The 22,478-nt window shown below is 45.1% G+C and overlaps 1 protein-coding gene across 1 annotated transcript in view; it reads right to left on the reverse strand.

Moving 5' to 3' along the window:
* Positions 1 to 22,267, reverse strand: part of C9 (complement C9) — a 58,280-nt gene extending 36,013 nt beyond the window's left edge. Inside the window, exons 1-4 of the mRNA XM_082382365.1 lie at positions 22,130 to 22,267; positions 4,813 to 4,918; positions 4,279 to 4,423; positions 3,872 to 4,019 (exon numbers count right to left, since the gene is read on the reverse strand). Coding sequence (XP_082238491.1) covers positions 3,872 to 4,019; positions 4,279 to 4,423; positions 4,813 to 4,918; positions 22,130 to 22,206 — 476 coding nt within the window. The 5' untranslated portion in view covers positions 22,207 to 22,267. The remainder of the gene's footprint in view (positions 1 to 3,871; positions 4,020 to 4,278; positions 4,424 to 4,812; positions 4,919 to 22,129) is intronic.
* Positions 22,268 to 22,478: the final 211 nt, after the last annotated feature.

Genomic DNA, 22,478 nt, shown 5'->3' on the forward strand with positions numbered 1-22,478 from the left:
TTTTTATAGAGGTAAATGCTGAGAAATTTTACTCACATAAGTAAGTAGATAAGAATAGAAAGAATTTTGCCACAGCAATGTCACTCAATTCTTTGATCCTCTGAGTTTTATGACCCCCCCCAAAAAAGAACACATACTAGTCTGTCATTAAAAGTTATTTTTATAGTCCATTACCTGACAGTTGATTAGGACATCATTCAATGCTGTTGGTAAAAAGAATTGGAGACCACTTGACTTACAAGGCTTGACTAACTTGAGGAAACTATTATCATAAAACTCACCTATCTCCCCCTTGGAAAGTCATTTTGTACCCCATGCTATACATACCCCAGCTTGAAGGTTTTTGTTTCACAGAACAGCAAATTGCCCAGTAGGCTAGATCCATCTGGAAAGTTACAGTGAAGCTGATCCACAGTCTAAAGTACAACTAAGGAAGAAATGTTTCAGAACTTCTGACTTGGTTCCACTACTACAGAGACAGCCAGTCTAGTCTAGAATGAGCCAATATTATTCTCTGCCAAGAAACATGAAAACTTCTCATGGATGGAAAGTCATCGCCTGGGAAATAAAAAGCTTGTGTTCTTTGGCAGCACTTAGAGATGCCTGTTTTCACACCTTCACCTAGAACCGTAGGCAGTTCCAATTTATCAGGTGAACTGAAGAGCAGGCTCCCTCCGCAGAAGTGGTGTTATGTTTAGATCACACACAAAAGTAATTCCTTGTGTAGAGCACATCATTTACAGCTGGTTTGGATTTATATTTTTTTCAATGAATGCAAGATGGGTTGGGGATTTCCCAGAACACCTGTGGAGAATCTCAGATTCCTACAAGACAAGAGGCTGAAATACGTGTGATACAGGTGAATTCTCCTGGTATGAGAATTTAAATGAGAGTCCTTCAAATGAAAACAAGTATAAATGTATTACTATGAGTACTTGTGACTTTCATGTGTAAAAGAATCTGACTGTATATTACTTCTGATAAAACTTGTTGAGGTGTTCCAGACTGGACAGTTTAGAAGCATGTTGCTGTGATTAGGATGTTTACTGCTATTACTTCTATTTCAGTGTAGTCCCATAGCCCCATATAAGCGTAATGAAAATGTATAGTAAATAAATATGTAATATCAATGGTATTGAAGAATATCATAACTATAACAAAGCATGTTATTTTGAAACTTCTTCTTAAATCTTAATTACTGATTTATACTACTCTTCTATGCTCTTAAGTCAAATATTTGGGTAATAAATAGCTACTTAAGGAGTTTCATCTTCTAAGGTTAGTTTTGCTTTGAAGTCAGGGAGTTGACCTGTGGGCTTTGTAGTGATGTAGGGGGAATGACATCGGTGCTGATGGGCATGTGGGGAGAAAGAGAGGGTTAGGTGGCAGGGTAAAAAAAACGTAGTTTCTATCAGTCAGGGAAGCTTGGATTTTAGTTCTGCTAGCAACTAATGTGTCAAATAGCCTTATTTATTTTACTCAGTTCTGATCTATAAGGTGACTGTAATACCACCCCTAACCAGCTCCACAGGATTTTTATGAAAAGCCAAGAGAGGGAATGTGCAAAAAGATTTTGAAAAATTCAAAGTATTATGCACATGAAAGCTGTCAGAGAACAATAGGTTATAAAGACTAAGTTAGCTATAGATGACTGCTCATGGTAATGGGGAACTTAATCAAAACCATTGGTGGGCTGATTCTATCAGAACCTACCTCACTTTCCACCTCCCAGCCAACCTTTCCACGCAGCTGGGTCCCCACCTTCTCACTTAGTCCTGAAGGCTCAGCCCTGTGACGTCCGTCATCACCAGCCCTGACCGTGCTAAGGCAGGTATTTAAGGAGCCCTGGCCACTCTCGGGTGTGACTCATTATGAAACTCCCTGGCAAATGCGATAGAACAAATTTTCTTTTCCCCGAACGAAGGAAACCTATAGATTACAAATGATTGTTTTTCAGCCAAGAGGGCTACGGTTTCTGTATCCTTTTCCTATAAAATCAGATGCAAATTTGCATAGAAGGAGACATACGTAACACAGGTAATGACCTGCTTCAAGTCTGTTTGTTTAGATTAGAGAGAAAACCGTTTCTTGGATCCCAAATAAAGCAAGTAAAGTGGTAATGGGCTTTTACCATAGACTCACAGTCTCTCCCAGAGGAAAGCTGCAAGAAGAGTCAGGACTTATTGGAGTACGCTGTGGTTATAAAGTTTCGGACAACCCCCATTCCATTTCTGCCAACTGTGAAGAGGCCCTGCTGAGTGCAGGGCTCAGGACCATCCCATCTGATTCAAGATTCCTACTTTTAGGCTCTGGGCAAAGGCACTGTGGGTTATATTTGGACTCTGCTAGGATAAGATTTTATGAAGGGATAAAGGATATGTGAAATGTTTTATCTGGGATCTGACTCTTGGTATCCTGAAATTTTATTGCTACGGTGATTAAACAAGTGGATGTTTCATCTGCCATAGAGAGAGGAGACATCTCTGTTTTCGGCCAAACCTGATACACAGGTCCTGTCTTAGGAACTGCCCAGTTCCTCAGTGTAGGGTTCTTCTCAACCTCAGCATTCCTGACACGTTGCTGTCCTGTGCACTGTAGTATCATCCAGGGTCTCTGCCCACTGGATGTCAGTAGTTTTTCCTCACCCCCCAGAAAGCTCCCCACTTCCATATCCCAGTCGTGGCCACTGACAACTCCTAGACATGACCAAATGTCCCCCAAGAGGAAAATCCTCTCTGGTTGAGAACCACTGCCTTAGTCCCTTTATCAGGCCTTGATCTTACCATCACCCCCATCTTCTTTCCTCTCCTCATTCCCATTCCCAGGACTCCAGTCCTGAGCCTGAATTTCTTTCCAGGGACCCAGTCTCAGTCTTACCTGATGCAATTGACAGTATTTAAGAAGCATTTATTTTAATTAATTAATTAATTAACTCACCTATTTATCAACCCACCAGTATTGAGTGTCTATTATGAACAAGGCACTGGGGTTATGAGGATGAAGAGACACATTGCATTACAGCCCATGAAACACAGCCATGTGCCATCGCTGTCAATATACCACTGGTTGGGGGAACACCTGTGTCTCTGTTGGGGACAATCTGCCAACAAATCCACCCAAGGTACCTTTACTGAAAACAGATCAGAACAACTAATGGAAACTTTTCTGTGGACATCCCTGGAATGTTCTCTAACTAAATGAAATAGAACAGTACAGAACCTCAGGCCTATGTTATTTTCCAACTCTGAGAGCACAGATCTCTGCAAATGGTCTCTATTCTGTGTAACTCTAAGTTCTAAACTGTCTAAGACGTCTCATCCGAGCTGACCCTGCTGGAATGCCTATAGTTTGTATGGGAAACAAGTGAAACTTCAGTTCTTTGATGAGAACCAGAGTCTCAACACCAGCCCCATCTGGCATCAGAACTGCTTCCTCTGTCCTTTTCCTCTTGGGTAAACTCCAGAACGCTGGCACCTCCTGAGAGAGAATTTATACTCAGGTATATATCCAAGAGAAATTCCAACAGAAGACAGGCTTCCTGGTTATTCAAATATTTGAATTGAATTGCCAGACCTACGACTGGCAGTTCAATTTCAAATGTTAACATGTCATTTCAATATTGCTATGGTCTTCCAGAGATTGATAAACAAGGTTTCTCATCTCTTACTGGACTCGGAAGTAATCACCTATCATCCTGATGGTCTAGTCTATTCTACAGATGCCTACTGAGGCCAGGCAGTTTGTCCAAATTATTTTGCGATACTGATTCAGCATTTACCTTCTTTCAAGCTCAAATGTAATTCAAACAGAATACAGACTCATAGGCTACTCTTTGTACCAGCTCAAACCCTCTACCACGTGGGGTACAGACCCGTAGCCTGCTGTCCGTGCCAGCTCCGACTCTTCCACCACTTTGTTGCGGCAGGGAGGAAGAGGATCATTTTCACAGTCATCTTCATCTGAAAAGTCTCCGCAGTCATTGTCACCATTACACAGAAGTCGCCTCTTTATGCACATGCCTGCAATCAGAATCAGAAAAGACAGAAAGACACCGTGTCTCTCAGGCCAAATTCTCTCTTCTTTTCTTAAGTTATCAAACATACTTTAATGATAGAGGGGAGGGACCACACCTATATTTGAATTTTCTGTATAGACTATATAGATGGCCCTTTTTTCAGCCCCTTTCACGCTTGGAAGCGTGAGCGTCTGGAAGCACATTTCTTTTCTTTTCGCTCATGAGGGCACATCGAAACCCACACTAGGCAACGGGAGAATTACCTGTATGGCATCGAAAGTCATTTTTACAGTCATCCTCAGGGTCTTCGCAGATCTCCGTGGGCACGCATTGACGTCTATCTCCTACGGCGTCCACGCACTTTTGCCCGTTAAATTGTCCAAAGAGCTCAATGCTCCTTGAGCGAAACTGCCCAGGAACAGCTGGAAATGTTAGCGTTTCTAAGGCCAAAGAGGGATTCTGATCTAAAACTGCATCCACACCACTGCAGCCCTCCAAACCCTGCTGAGTCAAAGGTTTTAAGATGGAAGCCCGATGTCACTTGAAGGAACAACTCACGTGGTGGGGTTGGCGGGCTCGTCTATAGAATATGATTCCTCCCGATACCCATTTAGTCACTGTGCAACCCCCAGGTTTCCCAGAAAGGTTAGTTAGCCTCATCCATTTAGGGATTTCCCTTTCCTTCCTGGTTTGGAACTCAGCTGGGGCCCTTCCTGCCTCATAGGCATTTTCCTGGAGACGCTGGCAGTACAGTTTCCACTTGGGGACATCAGTGGGGAATGGCAACAAATGCTTACCATTTGTTTGAGGCAAGGGTCACATTTGGACCAGCTGCTCCAGGAACTCATCCTGCAGTCTGTGGGCAATGGTGTGCCACAGCTTTCAACGGGCTCCGAGTCATAACTAAGACAATAAAACACATCAGTTTATAATAACCATCATGTGTGCTTCTTTCTAAAATGTCTTCACAAACCCGTTTAATTTTATTTACTCCTTTCCCCCTTCTGAACCACAATACTTATCCTTTTATTCCACCTCACATTTGACACTTGATCACATGCTGTTTTGTATTTTCAACTCAACTTTTTGTTTAATTCTTGTACTGCATTGTAATTTAACCTTCGCCCTAACAACAACAACAATAATAATGATGGTGATGAAGAAAACTAGCAAGTCATCCGGCTAAATATAAGACTACTGATTAGTCTTATATTTCCAACTAGTGTACAGATTCATTGAAGCTAGAAGCCTTGTTTCGCTTTGTACCCCCCAGAGAGTCTGGCAAAGCCTCAAGTTGCTGGGTTTTCTTGCAAATTTAAGCCAGTGCACCCAGCCATTCCTGTGGTAAACGCCTCATAAATCAAGCTCTCCTGTCCCTACTTTCTGTATGTGCTGAACTTCCCGCTTCACACTCTGTGTCTGGACTTATTCCTCATCTTTCTGAATTTCAGTGTATATTTTTTGGCACTTCTAACCTTCCTTCCCACCCCCAGCTGTGCTTTTCTGGCTTTGAACTGTTCTATCTCTCTTGGTTCACCATTTTGATCTCTTCTGGTTGCAGCACCACCTTGGATTACTATCTTATTCAGTGACAGAAAGAAATCCAAAAACAGAAGCCATGAAACAAGAATCTTATCAACTTCCTGCCCCACTTTCCCGAACTGGCACCTATCCTTTTTATAGTGTAGCCTCTTATTTCAGAGGGTTGGTAAGGCCAATCCCTCCCCTAAAGCTCTAGATCCCAGCATCTCTTTGAGCTCTTGATAACCGAGATTCTCCTCCACTTAAACCTCTCCCTTACAACCAGCTCCTTTCCATTTGTAATACGTGTTCAAGTCTTTGACATTAAACATAAACAAAGGAATGAACAAATAGAATACTCTTCCTGAACTTTGCATTTCCTTCAAGCTATCCCACCTCCCTCCCACCCTTCACAATGACACTCAAAGGAATTGCTATAAACATATTTCTGTTTCTCTGTCTTCCAAAATAAAAACAAGTCTCATCTCCTCCTTTTAGCTACCGCCAAAATTCTCTCATCTTTTTTAGGCCAACTTTCTGGAAAAAGTAGTTTGCACCCTGTTTTCTTGTTCCTTACCTTCCAATTACAGCTCAATCCTCCTGACCCAAGGTCATCGCTCTTGCCAAAGTCAACAATGACTTCAAGTGGCCGGCTCCATGGTTCCCCTCAGTTCTTATCTTACCAACTGCTTCACAGCTGTCAATACGGTTGACCACTCTTGCTCTTTAAAATAATCTCTTCCCTTGGACTGAATGATATTAGACCCCTTTTATTGCTTCTTTCCCCTCCATCCTGTTCTCCTACTCTCCTGTTCAGGCTCCTTCTCCTTTGACAGTCTCAGAAATGCTGTTTTTCCTCAAGCTCCTGTCCTTGATATCTTTTCTTTTTCTTTCTACACTTTTCCCAGGGCTTTGGTTTCCATGTATATGTTAATGACACCCAGAGATAAGTCTGCAGTCCAGACATCTCTTCTGAATTTTAAACCCTTGGATATAACTCCCAATTGGACATCTGCACTTAAATGTCTTCATGGCTCATGAATTTAGTGTATCCCCAGACAAATCCATTCTTTTTCCTCTTCTCTCAAGGCTTCTCCTCCTGTATTTATTGTCTTGGTAAACAGTGTCTCCATTTATGCAGTTACCCTAACCAGACTAGGGTGGTACTTGTCTTATCGAAGCTCATCCCCCATATCAAATCAACCACTAAAACCTATTCTTTACAGTCATAAATGACTCTCAAATCCTTCCACCCTTCATCTCTTCCAGACACGTCTCTGGTCTACAGTAACATTTCATCTCTCTTAGATGACAGTCATTTTTTTTTAAATCCTGTTTCCCTAAATCACCCAGAGCGATCTTTTAAAAATGCAAAGCTTATCATTCATTCCCCTACTGAAACTCTTTGGTAGCTTCTCTCTGTTCTGAGGATAAAGTCCAAATTTTCTAACATGATATGGTAGGCAGAGTAATGACCCTCCAAAACATCTGTGTCTTAATCCCCAGAATCTGTGGATATGTTACTTTACATGGCAAAAGAGACTCTGAGCATGTGATTAAGAGGAAATTATTCTGTATTTTACCTGGATGAGTCCATTCCAATTATGCGAGCTCTTAAAAGCAGAAGAGTGGTTCAGAGAGATGTGCAGACAGAAGTAGCAGGAGAAATTCAAAGCATGGAAAGGGATTCCATCCACTGTCGCTGGCTATGAAGATAGAAGGAGTTTCACCAAGGAATGCAGGCAGCCTCTAGAAGCTGGAAGAGGCAGGGAAATAGATTCTCCCCTAGAGCCTCCAGAAAGGACTGTAGCCCTGTCAGAGCCTTGATTTTAGACCAATGAGACCCATTTCAGATGCCTGACCTATACAACTGTAAGATAATAAATCTGTGTTAAGCCACTAATATGTAATAATTCGTTACAGCTGCTACAGGAAACTAACATGGTCTAGAGCGCTCTACATGGCCCAACTTCTTCCTAATTCTTCACCTTCACTTTTCCCCCAGCCACGCTGAACTTGAAATGCCCAAGATAAGCTACATTTTCTCACAGCCTCAGACCTTTAAACCTACTGTTTCCTATTCACCACACTGATCTCATCTTCAACGTATTTTTTTTTCCCAGAAAACCTTCCCTAACCCCTCATGTAATTTACTTTTCTATGTATATATTCTTATAACGTCTTGTTCCTCCCTATATCATAAGTGCCTTTGCAATGACATGTTTAATTTAATTTATTTATTCACTCATTTATTCACTCATCAAATATTTATTGTCTATTATTTGCTAGGCTTTGAGGATACAATGGTATGCAAAACAACAAAACAAAATAAGACAGAAACCGTGATCCCCAAACTAACAGAGCTTATGTTCTAGATAAAAATATCAGTGAGTTAAGGAAATTTTCAATCTTGCTCAGCTTACATATCAAGTGTCTGGAACGTAGTAGGTACTCAGTAAATGCTTTATGAATGAATAAATGAAAAACTAAGTGCATGAAGAGGAAGAAAGTTCTTGATTGTGTGGTCTAGGACAGACCTAGGTCTGTATTTCTCTAGGTTATCATCTCCTGGTGGACCACTCATATCATATTTTTGCAAGACTTGCTTGTCATTAGGCAACCCTAATGACTGGAGATACCATTTCTGTTAAAAACATATTAGACAAGCTGCCAAAACTCCTTGAAGAAACTGATTTCATGGAGGTTTGAATATTAGTATCTATCTGAAACCACATGGCTGAGAAATTTGCTGCTAGAACTTTTCCATCAGGCTAAATCCTCATCTGGAACTGACCGGCCTCATCAAGAGGCAATGGCAGATGCACTTTTATGACCTATAGCAGCAGGTCTCACTACTGACTGCATATCATAATCCTCAGAGAGTAAAAATAGGAACTGTAAAATTGTGATTCCCCATTCCACACTAATTAAATCAAGTTTTCTGTGGATGGGCTTCAGGCATCAATGTTTTTAAAAGGTGATTCTCGTGTTCACACGATGTTGAGGAAAACTTCTTGGCACCATCTGGTGGGTATCCATGAAATCTGAAGGGGTGGAATTCAAGTATGGGGGTGCCCATTTCATCACATAACCCAAGCTTGAGGTCGCCACTGACCTGAGTCACTGAGCTGCTTTATCATTGGTTTTAGGAATTACTCTAGGCTTTGCCTATTAGTGTCCCTATGGATCTTTGCAATCTGTGGATCTAGTTTTTCCAGTATTAGTTAGGCCTGCTGCCGTCAACTGGATTATCTGTTCCTGTCTATCCTTTTTGTATTTATCACTTACTTAGAAGATCATGTTAGCATTTTGTTTCAGCATCTCCCCCAAAGATATTGGTTCTAGAAACCACACCCTAAATAGACCTGTGGTATGACACCTTAATCTTTCTCACCTGCCATTGAGACCAGCTTCAATGCCTAACTAGTTCAGAGAGTACAGTACAGACTGGGGGATCATGTATGGAAGGGAAAACTCACTGCAAATACTGCAGAGTGAGTTGCAGTCCTTTGGTGGGCAAGCCTAGAGCCCAGCCAGTGAAGGGGGCCGATCAGAAAGGCTGTTCATCTGTCTCACACATCAGTGACCAGGACCCTGCTCCAATGATACTGGCATTGCCTGTAGATGCTTCTCTAACATCCGTCACATTAATAATAGCCCCATATTAACAATGTGCACACGAATTCCCTTCCTTCTAACTTCAGGACTCCTTTTTTTTTTTACATATTTGACTCACACCTTGGACGTAGAATAGAGCACCAGAACTTCGCCTTTGATCTTTTATTGCCCTCCTAGACTGTGATTTAGATTCATTTCCTGAATGATCCAACCTGGCCCTGTGGGAAGGTCTGCACAGATCCCACCCTTGCCCTCAGAGAGGGACTTACCCCCCACTAGATATCAGGCTCAGTGTATTTTTTCATTTGCTAGGACTGCCGTAACAAGGTATCACAGGCTTAAACAACAGAAATTTATTTTCTCACAATTCTGAAGGCTAGAAGTCTGAGATCAAGGTGTCTGTGGGGTTGGTCCATTCTGAGGCCTCTCTTCTTGACTTGCAGATGACAATCTTCTTCCTGTGTCTTCATTTGGTCTTTCCTCAGTACACGTCTGTGTTCAAAGTTACTCTTCTTTCAAAGACACCAGTTGTATTGGATTAGGGCCTGCCCTAATGACCCCCAATACAGTCACATTCTGAAGTCTGGGGGTTGGAATTTCAACATTTAAATTTTGGAGGGACACAATTCAGCCCATAACACTCATCAAAGTTTTTCGATTAAGCAATACCTGTGTTTTCTACTAGTTTTACTAGATAATTTCCAAAGCTCGTTTTCTCACTAAACCTTTATTCTACCACTGAGGGTAAATTTTGTAGGTGTTATACTTTATAGGTGGGAAACTAAAAACAGAGAATTATGCTAGTTATTCAAAGTTAGACAGTTAGTAGCAAAACTGGATTTAAAATCTATGTCTCTCCGCTCCTAGGTCACTGCAATTTTGCTCTCTCTCCTGTGCTGCCTTTCCCCCCCGCAACCAACTCAAATCCTCTTTAAAATAATCTAAAGGGTCATGGCTTATTCAATAATTGCTGGATGTAATAGTCTGATGATTTGTGGACATTTGGAGACACATTAAGTTAATAAGAATATATTTAAAATTTAGCAGAATATATTTTTAAAGAATGTATTTACATTTTTATTTAAGAATACATTTTTAAAATATAGCAGCTCCAGGTAAAGCACAGCAATTGGACAACATGGCTCTTGCCTGGATATATTTTTGAAGCTTACACCTAAATGTTGTCAAATTAGGCAAAAATAAATTGAAAATTGTAGGAACACCTGGATGTTTTGCCTTCACTGCACCAGATACCTGGATATTTAGAGGCAAAATAAAGGCAGGACTTGAGGGAATTATTAAGAGGAAATAATAGATTATGCAAGGGGAATATATTATTGAAATGAATGCATTGCATAAATATTAAGAAAGAGGATGAGTGATCTTGGGTAGCTCCTTCTGAGCCTAGTACCCCCTCCCCAGGCCCTTTGACTCACTAGACAGACAATCTTTTGTAGCTCAAAGACTGTGCATGTACAATGCTTACCACCTGCCTTTCACCCTGCTGAGCTATTAGGCTGAGCGGAGAAGTATTTGTAAAGCACTTTCTGGATTTGTAGATGAAATGTGTTTATCAAGTAAAGCCTATTTCTAAGTGTTTCAATCTCAGCTTGAAAGTCATTTCCTAGATCAAAGTGATGTACATCAACATGGCAGGAGGTCTAACTCCAGGCCAGAAATGCGCTGAATGAAGAGCCATTGATGTACACCTGGTCCCATCTCCCTGCCATGAACAGAGGTTTCCAACTTTAGAAAAAGAAAACCTCAGAAGCAGTTCACACCCCAGGACACTTTGTGGTGGGCCCAGGCAGGAAAACACCTGCTGTAGGAAGGAATCTTTTTGTCAATAAATAAGACAATGTGACTCCTTTGAGTGGAGAAATGTAAGCTAATTAGGACTGCATCCTTAACCCATGGATCTGCCAGTTTCTTTAGTTCCTGCAATTCATCAAGGTGAAGAGATAATATAACAGCAGTGGCCAACACTCTAAAATTTCAGGACTTTTCTGGTTTCCCAAGTCTTAGTCAAGAGCTTCTCTCATGTGCTTCCAATGAGCCAACATTCAGTAACATTTATGGAGGGTCTGCTCTATGTCACAAATTGTTCTGGTAACTGGGGCCACATGACAACATCCTGACCGTCACGGAGCCTGCGTTCCAGTGGGTGAGATACAGTAAAAGAGTATACTAGAGAATACAACATGCAGTATCAGTTAAGCCATGTGAGCTGTGAAGGAAAATAAACCAGGGTAAGAGGACAAAAAGTGCCATAGGGCTGTGCTGGAACCCCACAGGGCTGGGGGTTTCTTACAGAGCGTGGTGAGAGGACCCTCTCAGAGCAGGCGTGGTGCTTTACAAACGTGTTCACAAATTCTTTGAAATTAGGCTCATGAAAGATGGAGTCTATGCGTCCCCTTTTTGAAGCTGGTAGGGTCTTTGTTAATGCTTTTGAGGAGTAGAATGCAGTGGGAGAGAGCCTGCATGCCTTTTAAGGCTGGGTTAGAGAAGCCCATGCTGGTTTATCTAAAGACACTTGCTCTGGGAGCTTTCAGCACTATGTATGAAGCTAGCTACCCTGAGTCCACTGTGTGGAGAGCGTGCACACACACACACACACACCACACACACGCACGCACACACACCACACACACGCACGCACGCGCACACACACACACACACCACACACACACGCACTCACACAACCACACACACACACACCACACACATGCACACGCACACCACACACACCACACACACACATACCACACACACTCACACCACAAACACACACACACCACACACGCACACACCAAACACGCACACACCACACACGCACACACCACACACACACACACACACACACCACACACACCACACACGCACACACGCACACACCACACACACACCACACACGCACCACACACGCACACACCACACACACACCACACACACGCACACACACCACACACACACACCACACACGCACCACACACGCACACACCACACACACACACCACACACGCACACACACCACATACACACCGCACACACACACCACCCACACACACCACACAGAAGCACACACGCGCACACACGCACACACACACCACACACGCACACAAGCACGCACCACACACACACCACACACACACACCTTGCGCACACACCACATGCACACACACGCACACACACGCACACGCAAACACACCACACGCACACCACACACGCACACACCGCACACACACACCACACACGCACACACCGCACACACGCACACACCCCACACACACCCCACACACACCACACACACACACCTTGCACACACACCACACACACCACACACACACATCACACACACACGTGCACACCACACACCACACACGCACACACCGCACACACACACCACACACGCACACACCGCACACACGCACACACCCCACACACACCACACACGCACACACACGCACACACACACTGCACACACTACACACGCACACACCACACACACCACGCACACCACACACACACACACGCACACACACCACACACACCACACACACACATCACACACACACCACACACACCACGCACACCACACACGCATCACACACGCACCACACACGCACACACCCCACACACACCACACACGCACACACCACACACACACCACATGCACACATGCACACACACGCACGCACACACCACACACACACACGCACACGCAAACACACCACACGCACACCACACACGCACACACCGCACACACACACCACACACACACACACCGCACACACGCACACCCCACACACACCACACACGCACACACACTCACACACACGCACACACACACTGCACACACTACACACGCACACACCACACACACCACGCACACCACACACACACACACGCACACACACCACACACACCACACACACACATCACACACACACCACACACACCACGCACACCACACACGCATCACACACGCACCACACACGCACACACCCCACACACACCACACACGCACACACCACACACACACCACATGCACACACGCACACACACGCACACACACGCACACACACACTGCACACACTACACACGCACACACCACACACACCACGCACACCACACACACACACGCACACACACCACACACACCACACACACACATCACACACACACCACACACACCACGCACACCACACACGCACCACACACGCACCACACACGCACACACCACACACACGCACACACACGCACACACACACCAGACACACACACACCACACACGCACACACGCACACACGCACACCACACATGCACACCACACACACACCACACACACACCACACACACTCACCACACACACGCACACACACCACACGCACACACGCACACACACAAACACACCACACACACACCACACACGCACACACAAACACACCACACACACACCACACACACACCACACACGCACACACCGTGCACACACAAACACACCACACACACACCACACACACACCACACACGCACACACCGCACACACATGCACACACCCACAAACACACCGCACACACCACACACGCACACACCACACACACCACACACACACCACACACACGCACACACACCACACACACGCACACACACCACACACACACCACACACGCACACACACCACACACGCACACACACCACACACACACACACCACACACACACCACCCACACAGACCACACACAAGCACACACGCGCACACACGCACGCACACACCACCCACACACCACACACGCACACACGCACACACACCACACACACCACACACACACATCACACACACACGCGCACACCACACACGCACACACACCACATGCACACACACGCACACACACGCACACACAAACACACCACACACACGCACACACACACACCACACACACACCACACACACTCACCACACACACGCACACACACCACACGCACACACGCACACACACAAACACACCACACACACACCACACACGCACACACAAACACACCACACACGCACACACAAACACACCACACACACACCACACACACACCACACACGCACACACCGTGCACACACAAACACACCACACACACCACACACACACCACACACGCACACACCGCACACACATGCACACACCCACAAACACACCGCACACACCACACACGCACACACCACACACACCACACACACACCACACACACGCACACACACCACACACACGCACACACACCACACACGCACACACACCACACACGCACACACACCACACACACACACACACCACACACACACCACCCACACAGACCACACACAAGCACACACGCGCACACACGCACGCACACACCACCCACACACCACACACGCACACACGCACACACACCACACACACCACACACACACATCACACACACACGCGCACACCACACACGCACACACACCACATGCACACACACGCACACACACGCACACACAAACACACCACACACACGCACACACACACACCACACACACACCACACACACTCACCACACACACGCACACACACCACACGCACACACGCACACACACAAACACACCACACACACACCACACACGCACACACAAACACACCACACACGCACACACAAACACACCACACACACACACCACACACACACCACACACGCACACACCGTGCACACACAAACACACCACACACACCACACACACACCACACACGCACACACCGCACACACATGCACACACCCACAAACACACCGCACACACCACACACGCACACACCACACACACCACACACACACCACACACACGCACACACACCACACACACGCACACACACCACACACGCACACACACCACACACGCACACACACCACACACACACACACCACACACACACCACCCACACAGACCACACACAAGCACACACGCGCACACACGCACACACACACCACCCACACACCACACACGCACACACGCACACACACCACACACACCACACACACACATCACACACACGCGCACACCACACACACGCACACACACCACATGCACACACACGCACACACACGCACACACAAACACACCACACACACACGCACACACACACACCACACACGCACACACGCACACACCGCACACACGCACACACCCCACACACACCACACATGCACACACACGCACACACACGCACACACACACCGCACACGCTACACACGCACACACCACACACACCACACAACCCACACACGCACACACGCACACACACCACACACGCACACACACCACACATGCACACACCGCACACATGCACAAACGCACACACACCACACACACACCACACACGCACACACCGCGCACACACCGCGCACACACGCACACGCACGCACACACCGCACACCCCACACACGCACACACCACACACACCACACACACCACACACACCACACACACACACCACACACACACCACACACACACCACACACGCACACACCGCGCACACACGCACACACGCACGCACACACCGCACACCCCACACATGCACACACCACACACACCACACACACACACCACGCACACACCACACACACACGCACGCACACACACCACACACACCACACACACACCACACACACACACCACCCACACAGACCACACACAAGCACACACGCGCACACACACCACACATGCACACACGCACACACCACACGCACACCACACACACGCACACACACCACATGCACACACACACACACACGCACACACCGCACACACACCACACACACACCACACACGCACACTGCGCACACACGCACACACCGCACACACGCACACATGCGCACACACCACACACGCACACACCGCACACACACCGCACACGCGTGCACACACGCACACACACCACACACATATGCACACACGCGCACGCACACACGTGCACACACACACACACACACACACACACACGAGAGATTCCTAGGGAGACTCAATTGCTCTAGTCCCCCAGCTATTTGGGTCTTCCCAGCCCAGGTGACAGACATGAGTGAAGAAGTTGTCACGATGACCTCAGCCACAGCCACCGTCTGCCTGCATCCATGTGAGAGACCCATGACAACCGCCCAACTGAGCCCAGCCAACCCCTGGCTTCAAGAACCAAAGAAATAATTGGTCTTATTTTAAGCTACGGTTTTGTAATGATTTGTTACACAGTAAAAAATGACCAGAACAGGGAGGTGCTGTTTGATTAGGTACCTGAATGAAATCAGAGAGAAGCCATGCGAGGGTCTGGGAGAAGAGTGTTGTAAGCTAGGGAACAGTAAGTGCAAAGGCCCTGAGGTGGCATGTTGGAGGCACAGCAAATAGAGCAGAGTGACCACAAAGGAGAGTGAGGTGCATCTGGAGGAACAGGCAGGAGCAGCTCATGTCTTGTGGGCTGCAGTGAGGAAGTTGGATTTGATTCGGAGCTTGATGGGACTCCTTAGAGGAACATGAGAGCAACAGTAACGTTCAGATTTACATTTTCCAAAGCTTTCCCTGGTTTTTGGGTGGAGAATTGACTATTGGGGAGTGGACAAGAGTGGATGCAGGGCAGAAAGGATAGTGATTTGGGCTAAAATGGTCACAATGGAGACAGGGAGAAGTGGGTAGATTTGGGACATATTTTCGAGGTAAGGCCAACAGGACCTGCAATTACATTGCATGTGGCAATGACACGAATAGAGGAATCAAGTATCGTTCTCAGGTTTTTACGTGAGTAACTTGATGGGTAGTAGTGCAGGTTGCATGAGGATGGGCAGAGAAATCAATAGGTATGTTCTGGACATGTTAAGTTCGGGATGCTTGTTACATTTTCAAGAAAAGATGTTGACTAAGTAATTGGACACTGGGCTCAGGAAAGAGATCAGCGTCATAGATATAAATTTGAGAGATGTCAGAATATAAGCGATATTTCACCCCATGAGGCTGGAAGTGAGTGGGTGTGTTGAGTAGGTCTGAGGACTGAGCCAACATTTAAAGGAAATGTTACAACATGTTTGCAAGCTGATGGGAATGATTTGGTACAAAGGGAGATACTGATAATGTGGGGGAGTGGGCAGAATTAAAAGAGCAAAGTCCTTGATGAGGCTGGAGCAGATGAAGCCAGTGCACAAGTGAGTGGCCAGGCTCAGGGGAGCGTGGTGCCCTTAGCATCACAGGCCTCACTCAGAGAACTTGGTTGAATTGCAATTGCCATTTACTTGTTGATGTTCCCCACTAGTCTGTAAGCTCACTGAGGGCAGAGACCCTTGGTAATAACATGCTCTGTAACAGCTCCCGAAGCAATGTCCAGCCCACGTTGCAAACAAGAAATATTTCCTGTATTAAATGGGTGAATAAAAAAAGACCATACTTGGCCAATAATAATTCATAAACAAATATCTGTTAACTTATATTAAATATAAGTTAAATATAAGTTAAAAACACAGATGGATACAACCAAAGAAGGAGAAAAAAAACTGACATTTTGGATATTTTCAATTCTGGTTTTTTTTTTGTTTTTTGTTTTGGCCACACCGTGTGGCTTGTGGGATCTTATAGTTTCCCAACCAGGGATCAAACCCCGTGCCCTCTGCAGTGAAAGCATGGAGTCCTGACCATTGGACCGCCAGGGAATTCCCTGGACATTTTCAATTTAATAGTTTTTCCCAACTTTAATGAGTGTTTCGGTATTTTTCCTGATTGTAAGTTTGATTAAAATAAATTGAATGATAATTTCTAGCATTTCTGAGTGCTTAGTTTATGTCAGGATCTCTTCTAAACTTTTATATTCATTATCTCATTTAACTTTTTACATCAGCGCTATGAGATGTCTTCTACTAGTATTATCATTCTTGAAAGATGAGAAACTAAGCCACAGAAATGGTGAGTAATTTTTCTCGGGTTTACACAGCAGCTACTTGGTGGCAGAGCTGGGATTCAAACCCAGGCATTCTCTCTCCAGAGGTGACCTACTCAGCTATTCTCTGGATTTCTAACTCCCAGTCTAGAATTCCTTAACTATTAGAAAGATGAAGAATAAAATAAATATGACAACTATAAACACCCACATATGCAGCCAAAAGATGAATGACAAACTGGGAAAGACGTTTGTAATTCATACCGGAGAAAAAGGACTAATATACTAAGTCATCATAGAAATCTCTAAGTGAAAGACAAGAGACTCAATAGGAAAATGGGCAAAGAATATGGGTAGTTCACCCCCCCCCCAAATACATATAGCCTTTAAACATGTGACAAGATGTGTAACCTGATTAAGAGAAAGGCAAATTAAAACTATTCAAAGCTACCATTTTTCACCTATGAGATTGGCAAATATCAAGCTGTTGGCCTAGAGCTCCCACTGGCAAAGCTTTGGAGAAACAAGCACTTTTACACTCTGCTGGCGAAAGTGTAAAATAATACCCACCCACGGGACTGTGGGGCAATTTCCGCAAAAGCTTGAAACCGATACCTTTTGATCCAGTTACATCACTTCTCAGAATTAATCCTCAGGTACAATTATCCATTTGCAAAGTGATGTGTGAATAAGGATATTCATTGCAACATGGCTTATAATACAAAACTGGAAACAACCCAAATGTTCGTTAATAAAAGAGGTTATCTGAACTGTATATCCAGACAATGGAAAATTAATCATTTGTGAGGAGAAGGAGGAAGTTCCTTTTCTACTGATACAGAAAGGTCTCAAGGATATACTGCAAAGTAAAAAGAGGAAAAGCAAAGTACAAGATAGTATATATGATATGATACCTTTTATGAAAGAAAGGGGAAGAGTAAGATTATAGTTAGCTCCATGCTTTAATCCACATAAAGACATACTGGAAAGACACAGGAAATTAATAAAGGTGATTCCCTGTGGGGAAAGGGTGAGGTGGGAGACGGGGAGTGATCTAAGTACTTTACATATAACACAAATCTCATGAAAAGCTAGGAGTAGGGAAATCAAGACTTCTCAATGTATACTTGTTATATTTTTTGACCCTTGAACCAGGTAAATATTTTGTTATTTACAAATGAAAAGGAAGAAACTAACGATAGCTATACTCACAGCACACTCACAGCTTGCCTGTCACTGTGCTAAGCACATTGAATTTATTATCTCGGGGATTTCACAGCAGGTCACATTTTTATTCCTATTGTGCAGGTTCTAGGAACAGGTTTAGAGTAGTTAAGGAATTTGCTTAGGGTCACACAGCTAGTAAATTGTGGACCTCAAACTCAAACCCAACTGCCTGGCTCTGGAACCTATATTATGAGCTGTTATTCTACTTGTACAGGGTTTGTTTTTGTTTTTGTTTTTTCACATTTCTATTCTACCTTGAGAGACATAAGAGATGATGTCCCCTCATGACCTAGTCTCATGGGCATGCTTGTGTTTGCAAACAAGTGATTGTTGGAAATCCCCAATTGTTCAGCAGTTGCAATAGCTCACTGTAGCAATGGCTTAAGATACAATGTCTGTGGCCATGTGCTCTCCCCTGAAGGCTAGCTGTAATTCCATCCCCTCCTCTCCTAAACCAGAAAGCATATCAAAGTAAAAGGAATAGCGAGGTTATTATTTTAAGGAATACTTCACATTTATTGAGTTCTTACAGCGTGCCAGGCACAGATGTTGTAAGTATATAACATGTATAAAGATTTAATGTTCACGTAGAACCTTATTAGGTAGGGACTATCGTTGTCACTGTTATGGGCTGAATTATGTTCTCTCAAAAAGATATGTTGAAGTTCTATACCTTGTACCTCAGTATGTGACTTTATTTGGAAAGAGGGTCTTTACAGAGGTCATCAAGTTAAAATGAGCTCATTACGATGGACCCTAATCCAGTATGACTGGTGTCCTTCTGAAAAGGGGAAATCTGGAGCCAGACAGGCACAGACAGAAGAGGATGTGAGGATGGCCATGTGATAACAGAGGCAGAGATCAGAACGATGTAGCTGCAAGCCTAGGAATGTGAAAGATTGCTGGCCACCACCAGAAACTAGGAAGGATCCCCCCCAGAATTTCAGAGCACGCATGGCCCTGCTGACTCCTTGGTTTCAGACTTGTAGCCTCCAGAACTGTGAGACAATAAATTTCCGTTCTTTGAAGATACCCAGTTTGTGGTACTAGGAAATGAATACGATCACCATCTTACAGATGAAGGAACCAAGGTACAGAGATGTTGAGTAACAGTTCGTAGAGGTTGCCCAGATTTATACAGTTGGTAAGTAAGTATTGGCACCTCAACCTGAGCTTGGGAAGGCTGGTTCCAGAGGAATGCTTCATTCTGATCAAATCTGTATCTTAAAATCATTTACAAACCTCAGTTCTTTGGCTCAACTGTGTGTCTCGCTTCATGGCTGGTCAAAACACTCTGTTTGACCTCAACCCTGTATCAAAGGGCAGAGCACAGAGTGTTTGGAGCGGGGCAACCCTACCAAACTCCCGAGGGCATGGCAGTGAGAGTGATTGCAACCAAATCCCAGCCAGAGGTGCAGCTGCTCAGAGCTGGGGGGCAGCCAAGGGGGCTTTCTGGTCCTCCCTGAAACAGATGAGTGTGGCCAGGACCCAGGGGGTCCAAACTTCAAAGCAGCGGAAGCCTTCCTCATGGCCTCTCATTTTTTGGTCAGCAGGAGTCACAATCCAGGAATGTGGGTTGTTTAAATTACTTTTTTAACTTAAGAAAGGGTCAGGGTAAGTACAAGAGGGCTAAAGCGACTTTCAGTAACTGCCTTCCCAAATCCCCTTTGTACCCGATGCCCAGTAAATGCAAATATTTTCTGAATAGAACAATGTTTCTTAAATAACGTGGGAAGAGGAAGTGATGGGATGAAGGAAAGCCTGGCGGAGCACTTCACCCAAGCCCGGGCTGGTCCGTAGAGCGTCTCTGTATGCCCTCTCCTAGAAGATGCAACCCTGTGAGCAAACCACGTGCCTGGTGGGGTCCAGGCGGAATGGCAGCCTCCACTGCAGTCGGGAGGCTGGCAAAAATGTGCTTGACATGGACATTAGCGAGCGTCCAAAACAGAATTTGGTGAAACCGAGAGTCAAATAACCAAAGGGAAACTGGATACAGGTCACAGTCACATCAGGCAGAGGGACAGTGTTTGGGTAGATAATTTCCCCCAGCTATATTGTCAAAGCCCGGAATATTTTAATGCCATCACCGGATGAGATCATGCTGTATCAGTTGACACAGGACTGTGTGTTCTCCAGCCACTCTGGGTACAATGTAGACAGTCAGTGAGCACATCTTGTCTGGTTGGTTTATTTCCTGGATGGGCTTGGTGTGGGCTTCATGTTCCCAATTAGGATCAAAGCATAAGAAGAGAAAGCGTCTTTCCTGGAAGCCTGGCCGACAGGTCTGCACCATGGTGATTCTTCTCGAATGGAAGAAAATACCACCCTAAACCTAAGGACAAAATGTGTGCCTCTGGATACAACTTGGGATGTCACGGAGGAGAAGCAAAATGCTTAACCTTTGCCTGATGTGGGGCAAAAGGAGGATGTAGCCAATAGTTAAGAGTGTTAGACACTGAGGCAGAGTGAGGGAAAGATTTATTGCCTTAAATTTAAACTTCTTAGACCTTAGATACTGATATACCCAGGTTTATTATACTCTAGTAAAAACCAACTTTGTTTCCTAAGTCCAGTATTTGAAGACTATCTCAGCCTTCACACTTGAATACCTTGTTTAAAAGAAATCCCTGGAAACAGCAGCAGGTATCCTCAGAAGACTCTGAAAGACACCCTCAGGCTTTTTCTCACCCTTTTTCAAAGTTTAAATTCTGGGGCTCTATGTCTCGATGTGCGTGAAAATGTTTTACCTGCTTTGTTGCTCTGCTACTAAAGCAGACTCTGAAATATCGAAGCCTACAGGGAAATTCCAGAGACAAAGGGAAAAGCGACTCACCTGCGAGTGGGCCCCGCTCTCAGGAGACTTATTTCTAAAATGCAGATTGCAAAGGCGAACCTCCGGCTGGTAGACATCTGCTCTAGCTAGGCAGCTCCGAGTGGAATGGCCAGATGGTTCCTGGAAGACATTTATTTGCAAAGGACTGGGGAACAATTATTGTTTGTTTTTGCTTAGGACTTTTGTCAGATTGGGCTTCCTGGGTGCCAAAGTCCAATCAGAGGAGAGTCATTTCATAATTTGGGCTTACTGTTTTGGCCAAGAATATACTTAACAATTGTATATTCAGGCAAGGGGCCTGTGAATGCTAAACGGCTGAGATTAGCAGCAGTGCTGTGTTGAAAAAAAA

This window comes from Balaenoptera borealis (genome assembly GCF_965194805.1).
Source record: "Balaenoptera borealis genome assembly, chromosome: 2".
NCBI lineage: Eukaryota > Metazoa > Chordata > Mammalia > Artiodactyla > Balaenopteridae > Balaenoptera > Balaenoptera borealis.